We start from the raw sequence: 14,294 nt of genomic DNA on the forward strand, positions 1-14,294 counted from the left end.
AATAGGCCTTTTTTGTGTCATTATTCATTTTATTAGGTCTAGAATTAATTGACTAGATTTAATCATAGGAAACATGGCTAGCAACGATGAAGGACAGGGTTCTGGTGATTGCGATGACGCCTACCGGGCGGCAGACGAATTTTTTAGCCTTACCGATGATCAACCGATGTCATTGCTGGGCCCACCGGTGGCATCGGGGATTGAGACCGACACGTAGACCGGTGCTGAGACTGAGATCGGCACTCAGACTCAGACTGGCATCGAGACCGGCGCTGAGACTGAGACCGGCGCTGCCTCGGGGAGCGGAGCCGGTGTAGAACTGAAAGCAAAGAGGCAACGGGTTCCTAACAAACTCAGGACTACTAGAGTGGTGGCCACGGAGGTGGACGACGGCAATTTTGAGCCAACGGCGCCCGAGGAAGCATGTCGATGCTACCGCAATCAAATAGGCTGCATCATACGGACAACCGCCACCATCAACGATGAGAAACTACAGAAGATAGAAAATATGAGGAGCTCCCTCCTAAAGAAGTTTCACCAGATATTCTTGTTCCCGGGACAGAATGAGAAGGATTATAAAGATCCAGATGAGGACCCGGCAATGAAGAAGATAAACAAACACGCCATGACCAAGTTTAGCGACGCGTTGGCCGCGTGGAAAAATCGAGTGAAAGCAAGGATCATCGACAAGAAGGAACCCTACTCCGAGATTGTAAAGGATAATCCGACAATCACGGAAGAGCAGTTTCAAATACTCAAGGAGGCTTGCGAGGCCGAAGATGCCAATAAAAAGTCTAAGTACATGAAGGGGCTTCAAGAGAGGAACATTGGGAGCCACCACCTCGGAAGCCGTGGTTACGACGGAAAGAGGTCCAAATGGGCCAAGGAGGACGCAGAAGCAGCGAGTCTGGGCATCCCAGACCCCTTGGTGAAGTTCACCATCCCGCAGGAGCATGACGTCCTCAGGGCCCGGCACCGTTGGGACCCAGTGAAAAAGGTTTACGAGACAACACCGGTCATTACGGAGTTCATGAGACTGCTGGTAATTTTAGTTTCTGATCAATTCGACTGCACATGTTAGTCATATTTGTAAACGATCATTGTGCCTTTTGCAGAGAGAGTAGCACAGGATTGCGGCAGAAAGCCACTCGCCGTCTGAGGCATTGGCGAGGCCCAAGTGGGACACTCCATTCAACCGGGCGTTGAACATATTGAAACAACAACCGGTGGATACTCGACCGTCGTATGGACGCGTGCACGGTGTCGGAGACGGCGCCACATGGAAGAAGTACTACCGTGAGACCACGGAGGAGAGAAAGGAAAGACGGAGGTTAAATGAAGAAAACATCGACAAGAGGGTTGAGATTGCGGTTGAGAAGAAATCAACTGAGACAGTCGCAACAGCGGTAGCTGCCGCAAAACAGGTGGCTTTAGATATTTCTACTACCTTGGTTCCGGCCGTTTTCAATTGGACCAGGCAAAATCCAAAAAAAGATGCAGCGGACTTTCCCCTTGCTGACTTCTTGGCGGGGAGCAGCTCGACTAGCATTGCACCAGCACCTGCAGCTGCACCTGCTCCCGCACCGGCTCCCGCACCGGACGTGCTAGGCGGTGCTTCATCTTTGGCTGAGCTCGACGCCCTCACGGTATCTGTCACACCGGCCCCCTTCAATATAAATGTATAATCTCCCGTTTTCGTTGCCTTTCGGATGTCTCACGTCGCAGACTTTTCTTTGCAGGCCGACGAAATCCCGTGCACCATATTGTACACCATCGGTGACCAGAAGGTGGACGTGGGGAAGGCGACGATAATGGAGCCGAAGGAACCATTGTTCCACAGCCGGCCGATCCCCCCGAACGTCTTCAAGGTTTCCGTGGCCAGTGTCAAACCGGGCCACGAGAATTTGCCTCCTCCAGTACTACTGGGGGATGACGACGAGACACCGCGGCGGCTTGGTGATTGTTGCAATGCTGGGTGGGTCCTGTTGTGGCCAAAGAGTCTGCTTCGTCTGGAGGCGGCCGGGAGCACACCCACGAGCACGCAGCCTCAGCAAGGTATGAACATCAACACCCCACCTACCCAATTATCGTCGGGTGTCGGGTTGGGTGATAGCGGACGGGGTAAGGAGGAGGCTCCATTAGTCGCTGATGACGTCGCCATGGATGAGGATGAGGACGACGATGGCGCTGCTGAACAGTATGTCTATACTGGCGCCTCCTCAGGGTTTGAGCGTCATGAGTCGGTGCCTGAATTGCTGTCTCAACATATTATGGACGACCTTCCGATAGTAAAGAAGTTTAGGAAGAGAGCGAGGAAAGGCAAAAAAGTTGTTTCTATGATCCAGTCGCCTCAGCAGCCTCGGCTTCAGGACCGTATAGATATCCCCGGTGCGGATAAATGGCATATCCCCGGTCAACCAATCCTACCTGCAACAGTGCTACGGGCCAGATTCGGCGATCTAAAGAGACTTCATGACGATGTGCTGCGGGTAGAGAAAGACCTCATTGCCTCGAAAGATCTAGGATACCCACTCTACGTGGTTAACATTCCGCGGCAAATGTCGTACGTCGACAGCTTCCCCACGGATAAGTTCTTCCTCCGATTCGATTACATATTCGACATGTTTCACGTGAAGAAGCTGGATTTTACGTTTTTCCGCCTTTATGCCTTGCACATGAACTACATCATCGGGGTTGAGCAGATATCTCATATCTGTGTCGCTGACCCGTACTACATGCACGAGGGCTTCTTGGGAGTCTGCGCAAATCATCGTGAATACGCGAGGGATTACATCATCAATTTCATGCTCGCCAATAAGGAAAAGGAGGCGATTCTCGTGCCTTATCATCCCGTGTAAGTCATCCGCGCTGCTATCCTTCCTTCTATTTCAATCATTCATTTGCACGGTGGAGGCTAATTAATTTGAGGACTTATTTTGCGCAGCGGCGGGCGCGCCGTCCTCTTCATCCTCTACCCCCGATTCTCCCACGCTCTTTACTTGGACTCATCGAAGAACATTCACAAAAAGGATTACACCCACATCAAGGATGTTCTTGACAGCGCTATGTTTTACTACCAAGCAAGGGGTGGAGAGGTTCGGGACAAGAAGAGAAGGGGCGGCAGGGTCGCCTTCGGCCATAAGACCGACTTTTGCTGCATCAAGCAACCGAACGATTCTCTTAATGATGGATTCTATGTCCTACACCACATGCTGGAGTACAGACGGGATCACCAGAACCTTCGCATGTCACCTAGATCCGGCAATGCCCATATTCTGCAATGGGCAAAGGACATAGGAGATATCGAGGATCATCGACTTCGAGCTGAGTTCTATAACATCCAGCGCGAACTTGCCCAAATCATCATGAAGGAGGTCGTCGGAAAAACAAGGATGTTCTACGGAGAAGGACAAATGTCGCGGGAAGACGTCCGAACATGGATAGCCTCTCAGCGTCTCGACCTGAAGCCTTTCACTAGGCTCGGGGACTATCTCCCTGACTTGGATGGATGGAACGACATGTTGGAGTGATTGTCTATATATGACAATGTGTCCGTTTAGTCCATACTTTCTGTATGACAAAAATTTGAGTTATGCACGGTGAAACTTTATTTGTGATGTAATTAAACCATCCTCCTCCTCGACTAGCGAAAATCACTCTTGTTAGGGCATTTTGGGGTACGATGAACTTTGTTATTTATTTTGCCAAGTCTGTCTCTTTCTGTTGCTCAACTATATATGTTGCATACCATCGACTCATGTGATGATGCAGGTGCATAGATCATAGATGGCGAAGAAGTGCTATGCCAGGAGTATATATATGACAAGTGGCCGGAGTGTCATGCCCTTCCGGTTTCCGAGCGACAGGCAGTAGTTAGTTTAGAGGTTCACGCTAATGCGAAAGAGGGATACGAACTCATGTTCTCAAAGTGATAGCTCTTATCGCGTATATCATTGTTTAGATGGATGACGATGTATTTGCATATTATTCGAGACTTGTATCGCAATTTTCGAGATGATGACGAGAGACCACTTTGTGTTGGATGATGATTATGATGATGACATGATTTGATGAGACTAATTGTATGTATATGCTATGATTACATTTGTATGTGTATGATATGCTAAAGATTATTGTATAAAGCCTATTCAGATACAAAACAAATACAAAACAAATATGCAGGAAAAAAACTAATAAATAAACTAGTAGTAGCGAGGGGGGAAATTTAGCAATAGCGCAGCATTGTCAGTAGCGCGTCCCAGCAAACAGCGTTGCAGATAATATCAGTAACGCCCTTTCCCAAAGAGCGCTACAGCTATTCATGTATAGCAGTAGCGTAGGACAACCGGCGCTACTGCTATACGTTAGCTGTAGCGCCTTATTAGTAGCGCCGGTGCCCGCGCTACTGAGAGGCCCAAAACCCTCGCTACTGGTAGGCTTTTCCCTAGTAGTGTGGTCTTGCTGGACTTGTTTTACCATTATCGAGGATGTCTTGTAACCGGGATTCCGAGTCTGATCGAATTGTCTTGGGAGAAGCAATATCCTTCATTGACCGTGAGAGCTTGTGATGGGCTAAGTTGGGACACCCCTGCAGGGATTTGAACTTTCGAAAGCCGTGCCCGCGGTTATGGGCAGATGGGAATTTGTTAATGTCCGGTTGTAGAAAACCTGAAGTTGGTCTTAATTAAAATGCATCAACCGCGTGTGTAACCGTGGTGGTCTGTTCTCGGCGGAGTCCGTGAAGTGAACACAGTGTTGGAGTAATGCTTGACGTAGGTTCTCTAGGATCACTTCTTGATCATAGTTGTTCGATCATGCTTTTGCCTCCTCTTCTCGCTCTCATTTGCGTATGTTAGCCACCAAATATGCTAGTCACTCGCTGCAGCTCCACCTCATACCTTTACCTTACCCATAAGCGTAAATAGTCTTGATCGTGAGGGTGTGAGATTGCTGAGTCCCCGTGACTCACAGATACTTCCAAAATCCAGCTTGCAGGTGTCGTTGAACCGAGCAGGTGATGCAACCAAGCTCAAGGAGGAGCTCGATGAAGATTGTGCTTGCTATGTTGTTCCGTTTCCAGATGATCAGTAGCTGAGCCCAGTTGGGACGATCGGGGATCTGTGTAGCATTTGGGGTAGTCTTCTTTCATTTTGGTTCCGTAGTCAGACCTTAATTGTATCTGGATGATGTAATGCTTTATTCATGTGTTGTGTGAAGTGGTGATTGTAAGCCAACTAGGTATCTCTTTCCCTTATGTATTACATGGGTTGTGTGAAGATTACCTCACTTGCGACATTGCTTTCAATGCGGTTATGCCTCTAAGTCGTGCTTCGACACGTGGGAGATATAGCCGCATCGAGGGCGTTACAACAGAACTGCTCACAAGGTATTGCAATCTGGGTTTTATTGGCCTACTCTCTTTAAGGATGCCCGTAAGTTTGTCTTATCTTGTGATGAATGTCAAAGAATAGGTAATATCGGTAAGCATCAAGAAATGCCTATGAATTATTCACTTACTTTTGAACCATTGGATGTTTGGGGTTTTGATTACATGGGACCTTTTCCTTCCTCTAATGGGTATACTTATATCTTGGTTGCTATTGATTATGTTACTAAGTGGGTAGAAGCTATTCCAACTAGCAGTGCTGATCACAACACCTCTATTAAAATGCTTAAGGAAGTTATTTTCCCAAGGTTTGGAGTCCCAAGATATTTAATGACTGATGGTGGTTCACACCTTATTCATGGTGCTTTCCGTAAAATGCTTGCCAAGTATGATGTTAACCATAGAATTGCATCACCCTATCATCCTCAGTCTAGTGGTCAAGTTGAACTTACCAATATAGAAATAAAATTAATTTTACAGAAGACTGTCAATAGGTCTCGAAAGAATTGGTCTAAGAAATTAGATGATGCAGTTTGGGCCTATAGAACAGCATATAAAAAGCCTATGGGTATGTCTCCTTATAAAATGGTTTATGGAAAAGCTTGTCATTTGCCTCTTGAGTTAGAACATAAAGCATATTGGGCAATTAAAAAACTCAACTATGATTTCAAACTTGTCGGTGAAAAGAGGTTATTTGATATTAGCTCACTAGATGAATGGAGAAGCCAATCTTATGAAAATGCCAAGTTATTTAAATAAAAAGTTAAAAGATGGCATGATAAAAGGATCCAAAAGCGTGAGTTCAAAGTTGGAGAATATGTTCTTTTGCACAACTCTCGTTTCAGATTCTTTGCAGGAAAATTCCTCTCCAAATGGGAAGGACCCTATGTTATCAAGGAGGTTTATCGATCTAGAGCAATCAAAATAAATAATGCAGAAGGTACTAACCCGAAGGTTGTTAATGGGAAATGAATAAAACATTATATCTTAGGTACGCCCATTAATGTTGAAAGCAATATTATCCAAACTATGACACCGGAATAACACATAAAAAACCCTTTCGGAACACTCCAGAATCATGAAAAATAGGAGGTACATGATACGGTAAGTAAATGGACTCCGAAAAATCCGCAAAAATAATTTTTGTCAGTTTTGGAATATTTGAAAAATAGGAAAATAAGAAACTACCAGGAAGGTGACCCTGTGGTACCTTCCGGACTCCGTTTTTCTTCCGTTTGCTTGTTTCCCAAGATAAAAAATCTTTATATACCCCCCGAACCTATTGACCACCGTATCACGGAGAAATCTTCTGTTTTCTTTTCTTGATGTTTTCGGTCAGATCTATTGAGCCAGGCATCATGTGTTCTTCTTCCCCCAACAACGTGGAAGAGGATTCTTGGTTGACGAAGATCGAGCTGAAGAGAGAAGAGCCCGTAGAAGCCGTCAAAGGTTACAAGAGCAAGGAGGCTACTGGAGATCAAGAACTGGTGGTTGAGCAGGCCTGGCCTGCCGAGGAAGAAGAAGAAGATATCCTTAAACCATTCTATGATCATCTCACCCCATCGAGATCGAGGCCTTTCAGATCATCGAAACAGTTTGTGTGCAAAATAAATATCTCATCTGTGAAAATATTCTGTTGCAAGAGCACATCATCGCCCTCCAGAGCGTCATCCATAGGCTGGAGAATCTCTTGGTCATGAAGGACAGGATCACCTCCACTTCATCACCACCACCTCCTTCTTCATCACAAAAAAAATTGAGTATCGGGTATGGGCACTCCCCTTGGCTTGCGCCAAGCTTGGGGGAGGTGCCCCGGTATTGTATCACCTCCGCTATCTTTTGCCTTTACTTATCTTAGTTCGATCCATAGTTATCTTTTACTTTAGATGAATAAAAGTTTAGTTCGATCCTTTCTCTTTGAGAGTTTTCTTAGTGATCTATCTTTGTAATCGTGTGTGAGTTAAATAATAAAGTTTAGTTTGATTTTTGCTTTCTTTATTTTCATGTTTCAATAAAAAAAGGAAATAAATGAAAAAGATCATATGCTAATCTTATGGTAAGTAATGACATCACATAAGGAAAAGTATAAGTAGAAAATTTTATTGGAGATTGACAAATATAGCATTGGTCAATGATGCAATTCATGAAAGAATTAATAAGGGAAGAGAAGATTCACATGCAAATATACTATCTTGGAAATATTTTGTGATTGTGAGCCCCCATCAAAAGATTATATGCCAAAATTATTCACGTTGGACAAGGAAGACAACGTAATGATTTGTGTTTGTTCATATTCACATAGAAGTTATATTGTCATAGATCCTTCAACATGTGGTGCTTGCCCCCCATCTTTGCTAGCCAAAAATTTCGCACCAAGTAAAGATACTACTTGTGCATCCAAAACCCTTAAATCCAAATCTTATTTTCAAGAGTCCACCGTACCTACCTAAGGATTGAGTAAGATCCTTCAAGTAAGTTGTCCTCGGTGCAATAAGGCAATAAAAATTGCTTCTAAAAGTGTTAGATCATTTACTGTAAGATAAAATTGAGCGTTGTACGAACTTGTGATGGCAAACAATAAACGCGACAAACTGCATAATAAAGGTTGCTATCATAAGGGGTAATATAACGTGACGTTCTTTTGCACTAAGGGATTGAGCATACAAACAAAAAGCGCATGGCAACCTCTGCTTCCCTCTGCGAAGGGCCTATCTTTTACTTTTATGAATTTACTTTTATGCAAGAGTCAAGGTTCTTCTCTCTATTCCTTTTTATTTTCTCTTTTGGCAAGCATCATGTGATGAGGAAAGATCTAGGCATATATATCCAGTTGGATATGGGTAGCATGAGTTATTATTGTTGACATCACCTTTGAGGTGAATACGTTGGGAGGCAACACTATAAGCCCCTATCTTTCTATGTGTCTGGTTGAAACGTTTTGCTCATGCGTATGTTGTGAGTGTTAGCAATCATAGAAGACTATAGGATGGTTGAGTATGTGGACTTGCCTAACGGCTCCGATACGTGACCCTTCCTGAAAAGATGATGAATTGTAGTTGCAAAGTTGAATGAGAATATAGTTTGTTGGTATCTAATATAGTTTATGTTTTATACTTCGATGTTGTGATGAATTGTCACTTATTTATGAGAAGTCTATGATAAAAGTTTCATGTTAAAATTTGTTGTTGTTATAATAATTTATATGATGCTTCTATGTCCGTATTTTGTTTTTATTGACACCTCTTTCTCTAAGCATGTGGACATGTTTTTCGATTTCGGTTTTTGCTTGAGGACAAGCGAGGTCTAAACTTGAGGGAGTTGATACGTCTATTTTGTATCATGTTTACCTACTGTTATTTATAATGTTTTTATGCATAATAATGCTTCTTGGAGTAATTCTAATGTCGTTTCTCTCATAATATGCAAGGTTCACACAAAGAGGGGGAATTCCGACAGCTGAAAATCTGGACCTGAAAAAGCTACGTCGGGCTACCTATTCTGCACAACTCCAAATGGGCTGAAACTTCACGAGGAATTTTTATGGAATAAATAAGAAATACTAGAGCAAATAACTACCGGAGAGGGGCCACGTCAAAAATTCTTGTCTGTCACTAGCATAGCTTACCACATGCCCCAACACAATTGACCAGGCACACAACATATCTTTACTAAGTGCACTTGACACTCGCAAAGTGTGGACACATGGCACGTTGGTTCAATTTTTTTTGTTGATTTTTGTTTGCCGGACATTTCTAAGAAACTCGGCAAGTACACCTTTTTTGACATATTAGTAAAGTACACCATTGTCGAGTGTCCGTGGAAAAACACCTGGCATAGTTGTATTTGCTGGTGAGGTTGTTTGTCGAGTGCTTTTCGCCCTTTGACAAGTGTAATCGACACTTGTTGATTCCATTAGTGAATGATTTATGCTTTGTCCCGTATTCCCCTCATCTCTCGCATCTAAGTCATTTCTTTTCCGTATTCACCACAATGCTACCTAGGGTATCTTCAAGCAAAAAATTATCAAGCATAAAAATAGAGCTGCCACTGCAAATGTGGAAAGTACATGGATGAACCCATGGGCATATGAACCCACTTCAGAAACTCATTTCTAAATGCCAAAAAATCTGAAAAAAAATAACACATACATCTTCACATTCTATGTGCGCACAGAAAATTTCAAAAAACTGTGTCGCGGAACGTTATTTAGAAGCACTGAAATTTATCTTTTTCATAGAGGCAAAATAAAAAGAGTTTTTTTCACAAAACTTTGTGCCGCGCACACATGTTGCAAAGATGCATGAGTCAAATGTTTCTCTCGAAATTTTGACATTTTAAAATGCGTTTAAAATGCATTTCTAAACAGTGGGTTCATATGCCTATGAGTCGAGGACGTCCTCTCGTGCACTTGTTTTGTTAGCTTCAATGACTGGGACTTTAATTTCTCCCAGAGGTACTTATACTGCCACAGTTAGTAATATATAGGACTGTAAGAAAAGTTAAATATCTTTTTATTTGCGGGTGAAGAAGTTAAATATCTTTTGCATACAAGGTCACACATTAGATATTTTTTATTTATAGGATTGTCTGCATCAATCGACGAAGAGACCCTGGATTATCTTCCTTTGAAAGAAAGAAAAGGAGAAACTAATTGTCACATGAACATATGTTAGATAAGCATGCTAACCATACATTCCTACTTCAAAATCTAGTAACTCAGCCTTTTGTATGGTAACACCAGAAAGACAAGAAAATGTGCAATGGGTCATCAGACTACGTATGGACCCTGATGATCTACTACCTTTTGTACGTACTTGACACAAACATCTGCACATACGAAGTTATGAATCCGAGAAGCAAAACCATCAGAAAGAGATTTGGCATTACAGCTGTCGGTAGCAGAAAAGGCATTTAATTATAATTGAAGGGGTTTATTATGTCTTTGCAGTAGTACAAGTAATAGTGCGTTTTAAAAGCACGCAGAGTACGTACTCTGGATTTGCAGACCCTGGGTTAAAGATCGATCACTATGCATAAGGATATGCACCTGATGTTATTATCCAGGGTGACTCGCGGCATCCACCAATATTTCAGTATATAGTATGAGCAGGCCCGTCAGAAAAAGAAAAGGAGCCGAGAGATGCATGCACTAAATTCAGCATGCATGCAAGCATTAAGTACGTACGTGCGTGCGCATGCAATCTACCAACAAATTAAGCCAAAACAGGTTCAAGTGCCACAAACTGAGAAGGGCTGATGTTGCTAAAGAAATGTTGAAACTAGGATTTAAACATCATACACAAGCAAGTTGTGTACAATCAGTTAATACTCTTGTTAATTCTAGCAGTGTATCCACATGTGTATGATTGAGTAGCATGCATATTCAATGAACTGCTGAATATAAAGTCTTGCTGTTGCCACATTATAACACTTTAATTGTACAACAATTTATGAGGCCGTAATCTAGGAACAGCATGCATGCAAAAAAAAAGGAACAGTACTATGCAAGTTTTTTTTTTGCGGGGTAACAGTACTATAGAAGTTACATGTGCACAATAGATTCAAATGCATAACTCGCCAACATTCACAAAATAAATGACAAAAGGATGGTAACATGATATATATGATCTCTCTCCAAATTATAAGACGCTTTGGAGAATCTAAATATATCATGTTACCAAGCACCTTTTATATACTCCTACATGCACACAAAACCAAGCCTAATTAAATGTCCTCCATTTCAAGTGCCTTCTAGCTAGCACACACATTGCTTACCTTCTTCTTCCCAAATTTATCTCCCTTTCCTTTTCATGGTACACTCACGTAGCAGCAGTGTGAACATTGCTAGCATCAAATACGGATCCGAAAATGGCTACGAGACATGCGGGAAAGAACAAGCATATGTAAACAGCCGTATTTTTACCCCTCGCCGTCTATCTGCAAACGTGGGCATAAAAGATTCTGATCACAGAAACATGATAGCGCTAACTTGCATGAGTGGCACTGCATGCGGGAATCCTATGATGGATCGATCCTTCACAAATAAGACAGCCCTCTCCCAAAATGCACAGAATTCAAAGATCTGATCATGCGCTCGCTCGCGCATCCACAAGAGGGAGCGCGAATTAAAGCTCGCTAGCTAAAGCTGCTGCACATGACCAAAAGTGAGACATCCATCCATGCACTAAAAGTGAAGCAACTATAGCGAGCAAGTTGATAGAATGCGTGCATATAGTATTCATTCTTACTTACACACACATATATGGGGACTTGTATGAATCATCATCAGGATAACAGTACCAGTTTAATTCCTCATAACTCACAATGTCATCACTGGTACAACAGAGTTTGAACAAAAGATAACCCCAAGAAAATGAAAGAAATCCACTCTAGAAGAGAGAGACAGAGAGAAAGGAAGAAGAAACCCTTAAAAAGGTGACCAATGCTTGAGAACTCAAAAATAGTTCTCTAATTAAGCTTCCAGGGGAGGAGTACTAGTATTAACTTATACATCTAACGAGAGTTGGCAAATTGGAGTAACCAATTAAACACACTAATTAAAATGCCAAGATGAGAGAGAAAGCTATATATAGAGAGAGGCTCATTACTTGCACCACCATTGCTGCTGCATGCTATTGCTAGCTAGCTCTCATATATCCTCCCCACACCTACACCATATGCCTTATATACAAAACATCCAAGGAGAGGGAGAAGCAGCAAATCAAGCAGTATAGCCAGGAGTGATCTAGACTTACACTTGCTTGCGTGCTTCTTCCCTCTTCTCCGCGTTGATCTATGCATGCATGCCCTTGTCTTCTTGATTATCGATTGAAGGCGACGCCGCACAAGAACATGGACTGGACTGGTCCATCTCTCCATCGGCGAAAGAGAACAAACCCTATGAGTCTTTTTGGATCTAACTGCTTTCTGACCTCCGAGATCATCTCCCTCTCTAGCTACCCAGAGTATTCTCTCTCATCTTAGCTTTCCCCCCACAAATTACATGTTATTGTAGTCAAGGAAAGAGTTAACCGGAAAAATGGAGGAGAAAAATCGACAAGTTAACGACCAACGCAGTGAGCTAGCCATCCGTCGAGAGTTCGAGACTCACTGGACGGCCGGCTAGAAGAAGGTTGCAATGGAGGATCCGCAGTTGGCCATATCTGGCCACGCTGCAGGCGAGCCGCCGATGCCCCCGTTGCCCCAGTACATGAGAGGGGAGGACGTCGGCGCCGTGGCAGCGTTGCTGACCGCCGGGTTCATGGACGCCGCGGCGGCGGCGGCCATGAGCGCGTCCGAGGCCATGATGTTAGCCTCGACGTTAGACGACGACGTCGGATGTTGATCCCAGCTCTGCTGATCCCCATCGGTCGCCTTCTTCTGCTGGTGGTGGTGGTGCTCGCCGGCGGTGGCCTCGGCTTTCACATGCAGCTCCTCCAGTCCCGGCACGATGGAGCCGGACAGCAGCGGCGCGTAGAAGCCGTCAAAGAGGCCGCCAGCGCCGTCTTGAAGGTGCTGCTGCCAGGGCTTGATGTGGATCTGCGAGCCGTTGGCGTCGCCGGCGCCGTAGCCGAGCCCCAGCAGCTGATCCACCTGGGACTGGTGCTGCTGGTGCATCTCGTAGGCGGTGGCGTCCGAGACGACCGACTGCATGGCGTGGAAGAGGCCGAGGTGGTCGCCGCCTGAGGCGCCGCTCCCGAGCAGCAGCGAGGCCAGGGAGCTGCTCCCGTGGCCGTGGAGGCCCAGCGCCGAGGAGAGGGAGCCCGGCGGCGGGAGCGACATGGAGGTAGACGACGTGATGCCCCCGGCAGCGGCGTTCGAGGAGGCGACGACGGCGCAGGAGCCCGGCCTGCCCCCTGATCCGTTGCTGCTCCTGGAGCGCTTGTTCTTGCGGCAGCCTCCGCCGACGGGGACGTTGCGGAGCGTGCCCCCGCGCGTCCAGTAGCGCTTGCAGGCCTTGCAGAAGTGGCGCGGCTGCGACAGCGAGTAGTTGTTGTAGTAGCAGAACTTGGTGTTGGCCGAGTCGCAGCGTGGGCAACGCAGCGCCTCCGCCCGCGGGTCGGCCACGGTGCCGGCACCGGCAGCGCCACCTGCTCCGGCCGAGGAAGAGCTACTCCTCCCCGCGCCCGCACCCGCAGCGGCGGCTGGCTGCACCGCCGCAGCCGCAGCAGCCCCCCCGCCCGCTGCAGCCATGAATTGATCTCCTCCTCCGCCCTCACCCCCGTACGTACGTCTACAGATCAAGACGCGCAAAGGCGGCTGCTAGAGACGAAGACGAAGCACGCACGCAGGAAAGAGTGATCGATCGATGGACGGAGGTGGGAATGGGATGGGGGGGGGGGGGGGGGGGGGTGAGGGGGAGAGGGCCGGGGTGGGTGGGGTTTTCAGCTGCGAGGTTCGCTGACAAGGGCTACACAACAAAATGGGCGTGCAGGTATTATTGCGAGCTGATGGTGATCCTACCACACTTCCTTCCTTCCTTCCTTGCAGCTCCGCGAACAGCACGACAAGGCAAGATTAGTAGCTAGAGAGGGAAGCGGTCGCACGCAGCCTACCTCAGCTTATATAGCAGCCCAGCGCGGGCCACGAGCGCCGCGTCTGCATGCTAGCTACCTGCTAGCTCCCGCGCACATACTACAGTGTTACTAGATCAGATCCATGGTTAATTAATTAAGGTTTTTTTGCCGGAATGGTTAATTGAGTTCCCAACAAAATATATTAGAAGATGGTTAGGTTTCGAAAGGAAAAAAAGATACTGATGATGTTTGCGTTGCTGAATTTGCGTGTGTTATGTATTATTGCATGTGGTGCCATATCTCAGCTTTTTTTTTTTGAACACATCTGAGCTTTGTATTGTAAAAGCCGTTTTAGTGTGTAAGTGGAGGTGGGTATTGTATGTGTATACGTG

General features: G+C 45.3%; 1 protein-coding gene across 1 annotated transcript; it reads right to left on the reverse strand.

The window, feature by feature from the left end:
- Positions 1-11,671: 11,671 nt before the first annotated feature.
- Positions 11,672-13,919, reverse strand: LOC123188464 (dof zinc finger protein DOF5.8). The gene has a single exon (XM_044600599.1). The coding sequence runs from the start codon at positions 13,577-13,579 to the stop codon at positions 12,509-12,511; it is 1,071 nt and encodes a 356-aa protein (XP_044456534.1). The 5' UTR covers positions 13,580-13,919; the 3' UTR covers positions 11,672-12,508.
- Positions 13,920-14,294: the final 375 nt, after the last annotated feature.

Source organism: Triticum aestivum, chromosome 2A (genome assembly GCF_018294505.1).
Source record: "Triticum aestivum cultivar Chinese Spring chromosome 2A, IWGSC CS RefSeq v2.1, whole genome shotgun sequence".
Taxonomy (NCBI): Eukaryota; Viridiplantae; Streptophyta; class Magnoliopsida; order Poales; family Poaceae; genus Triticum; species Triticum aestivum.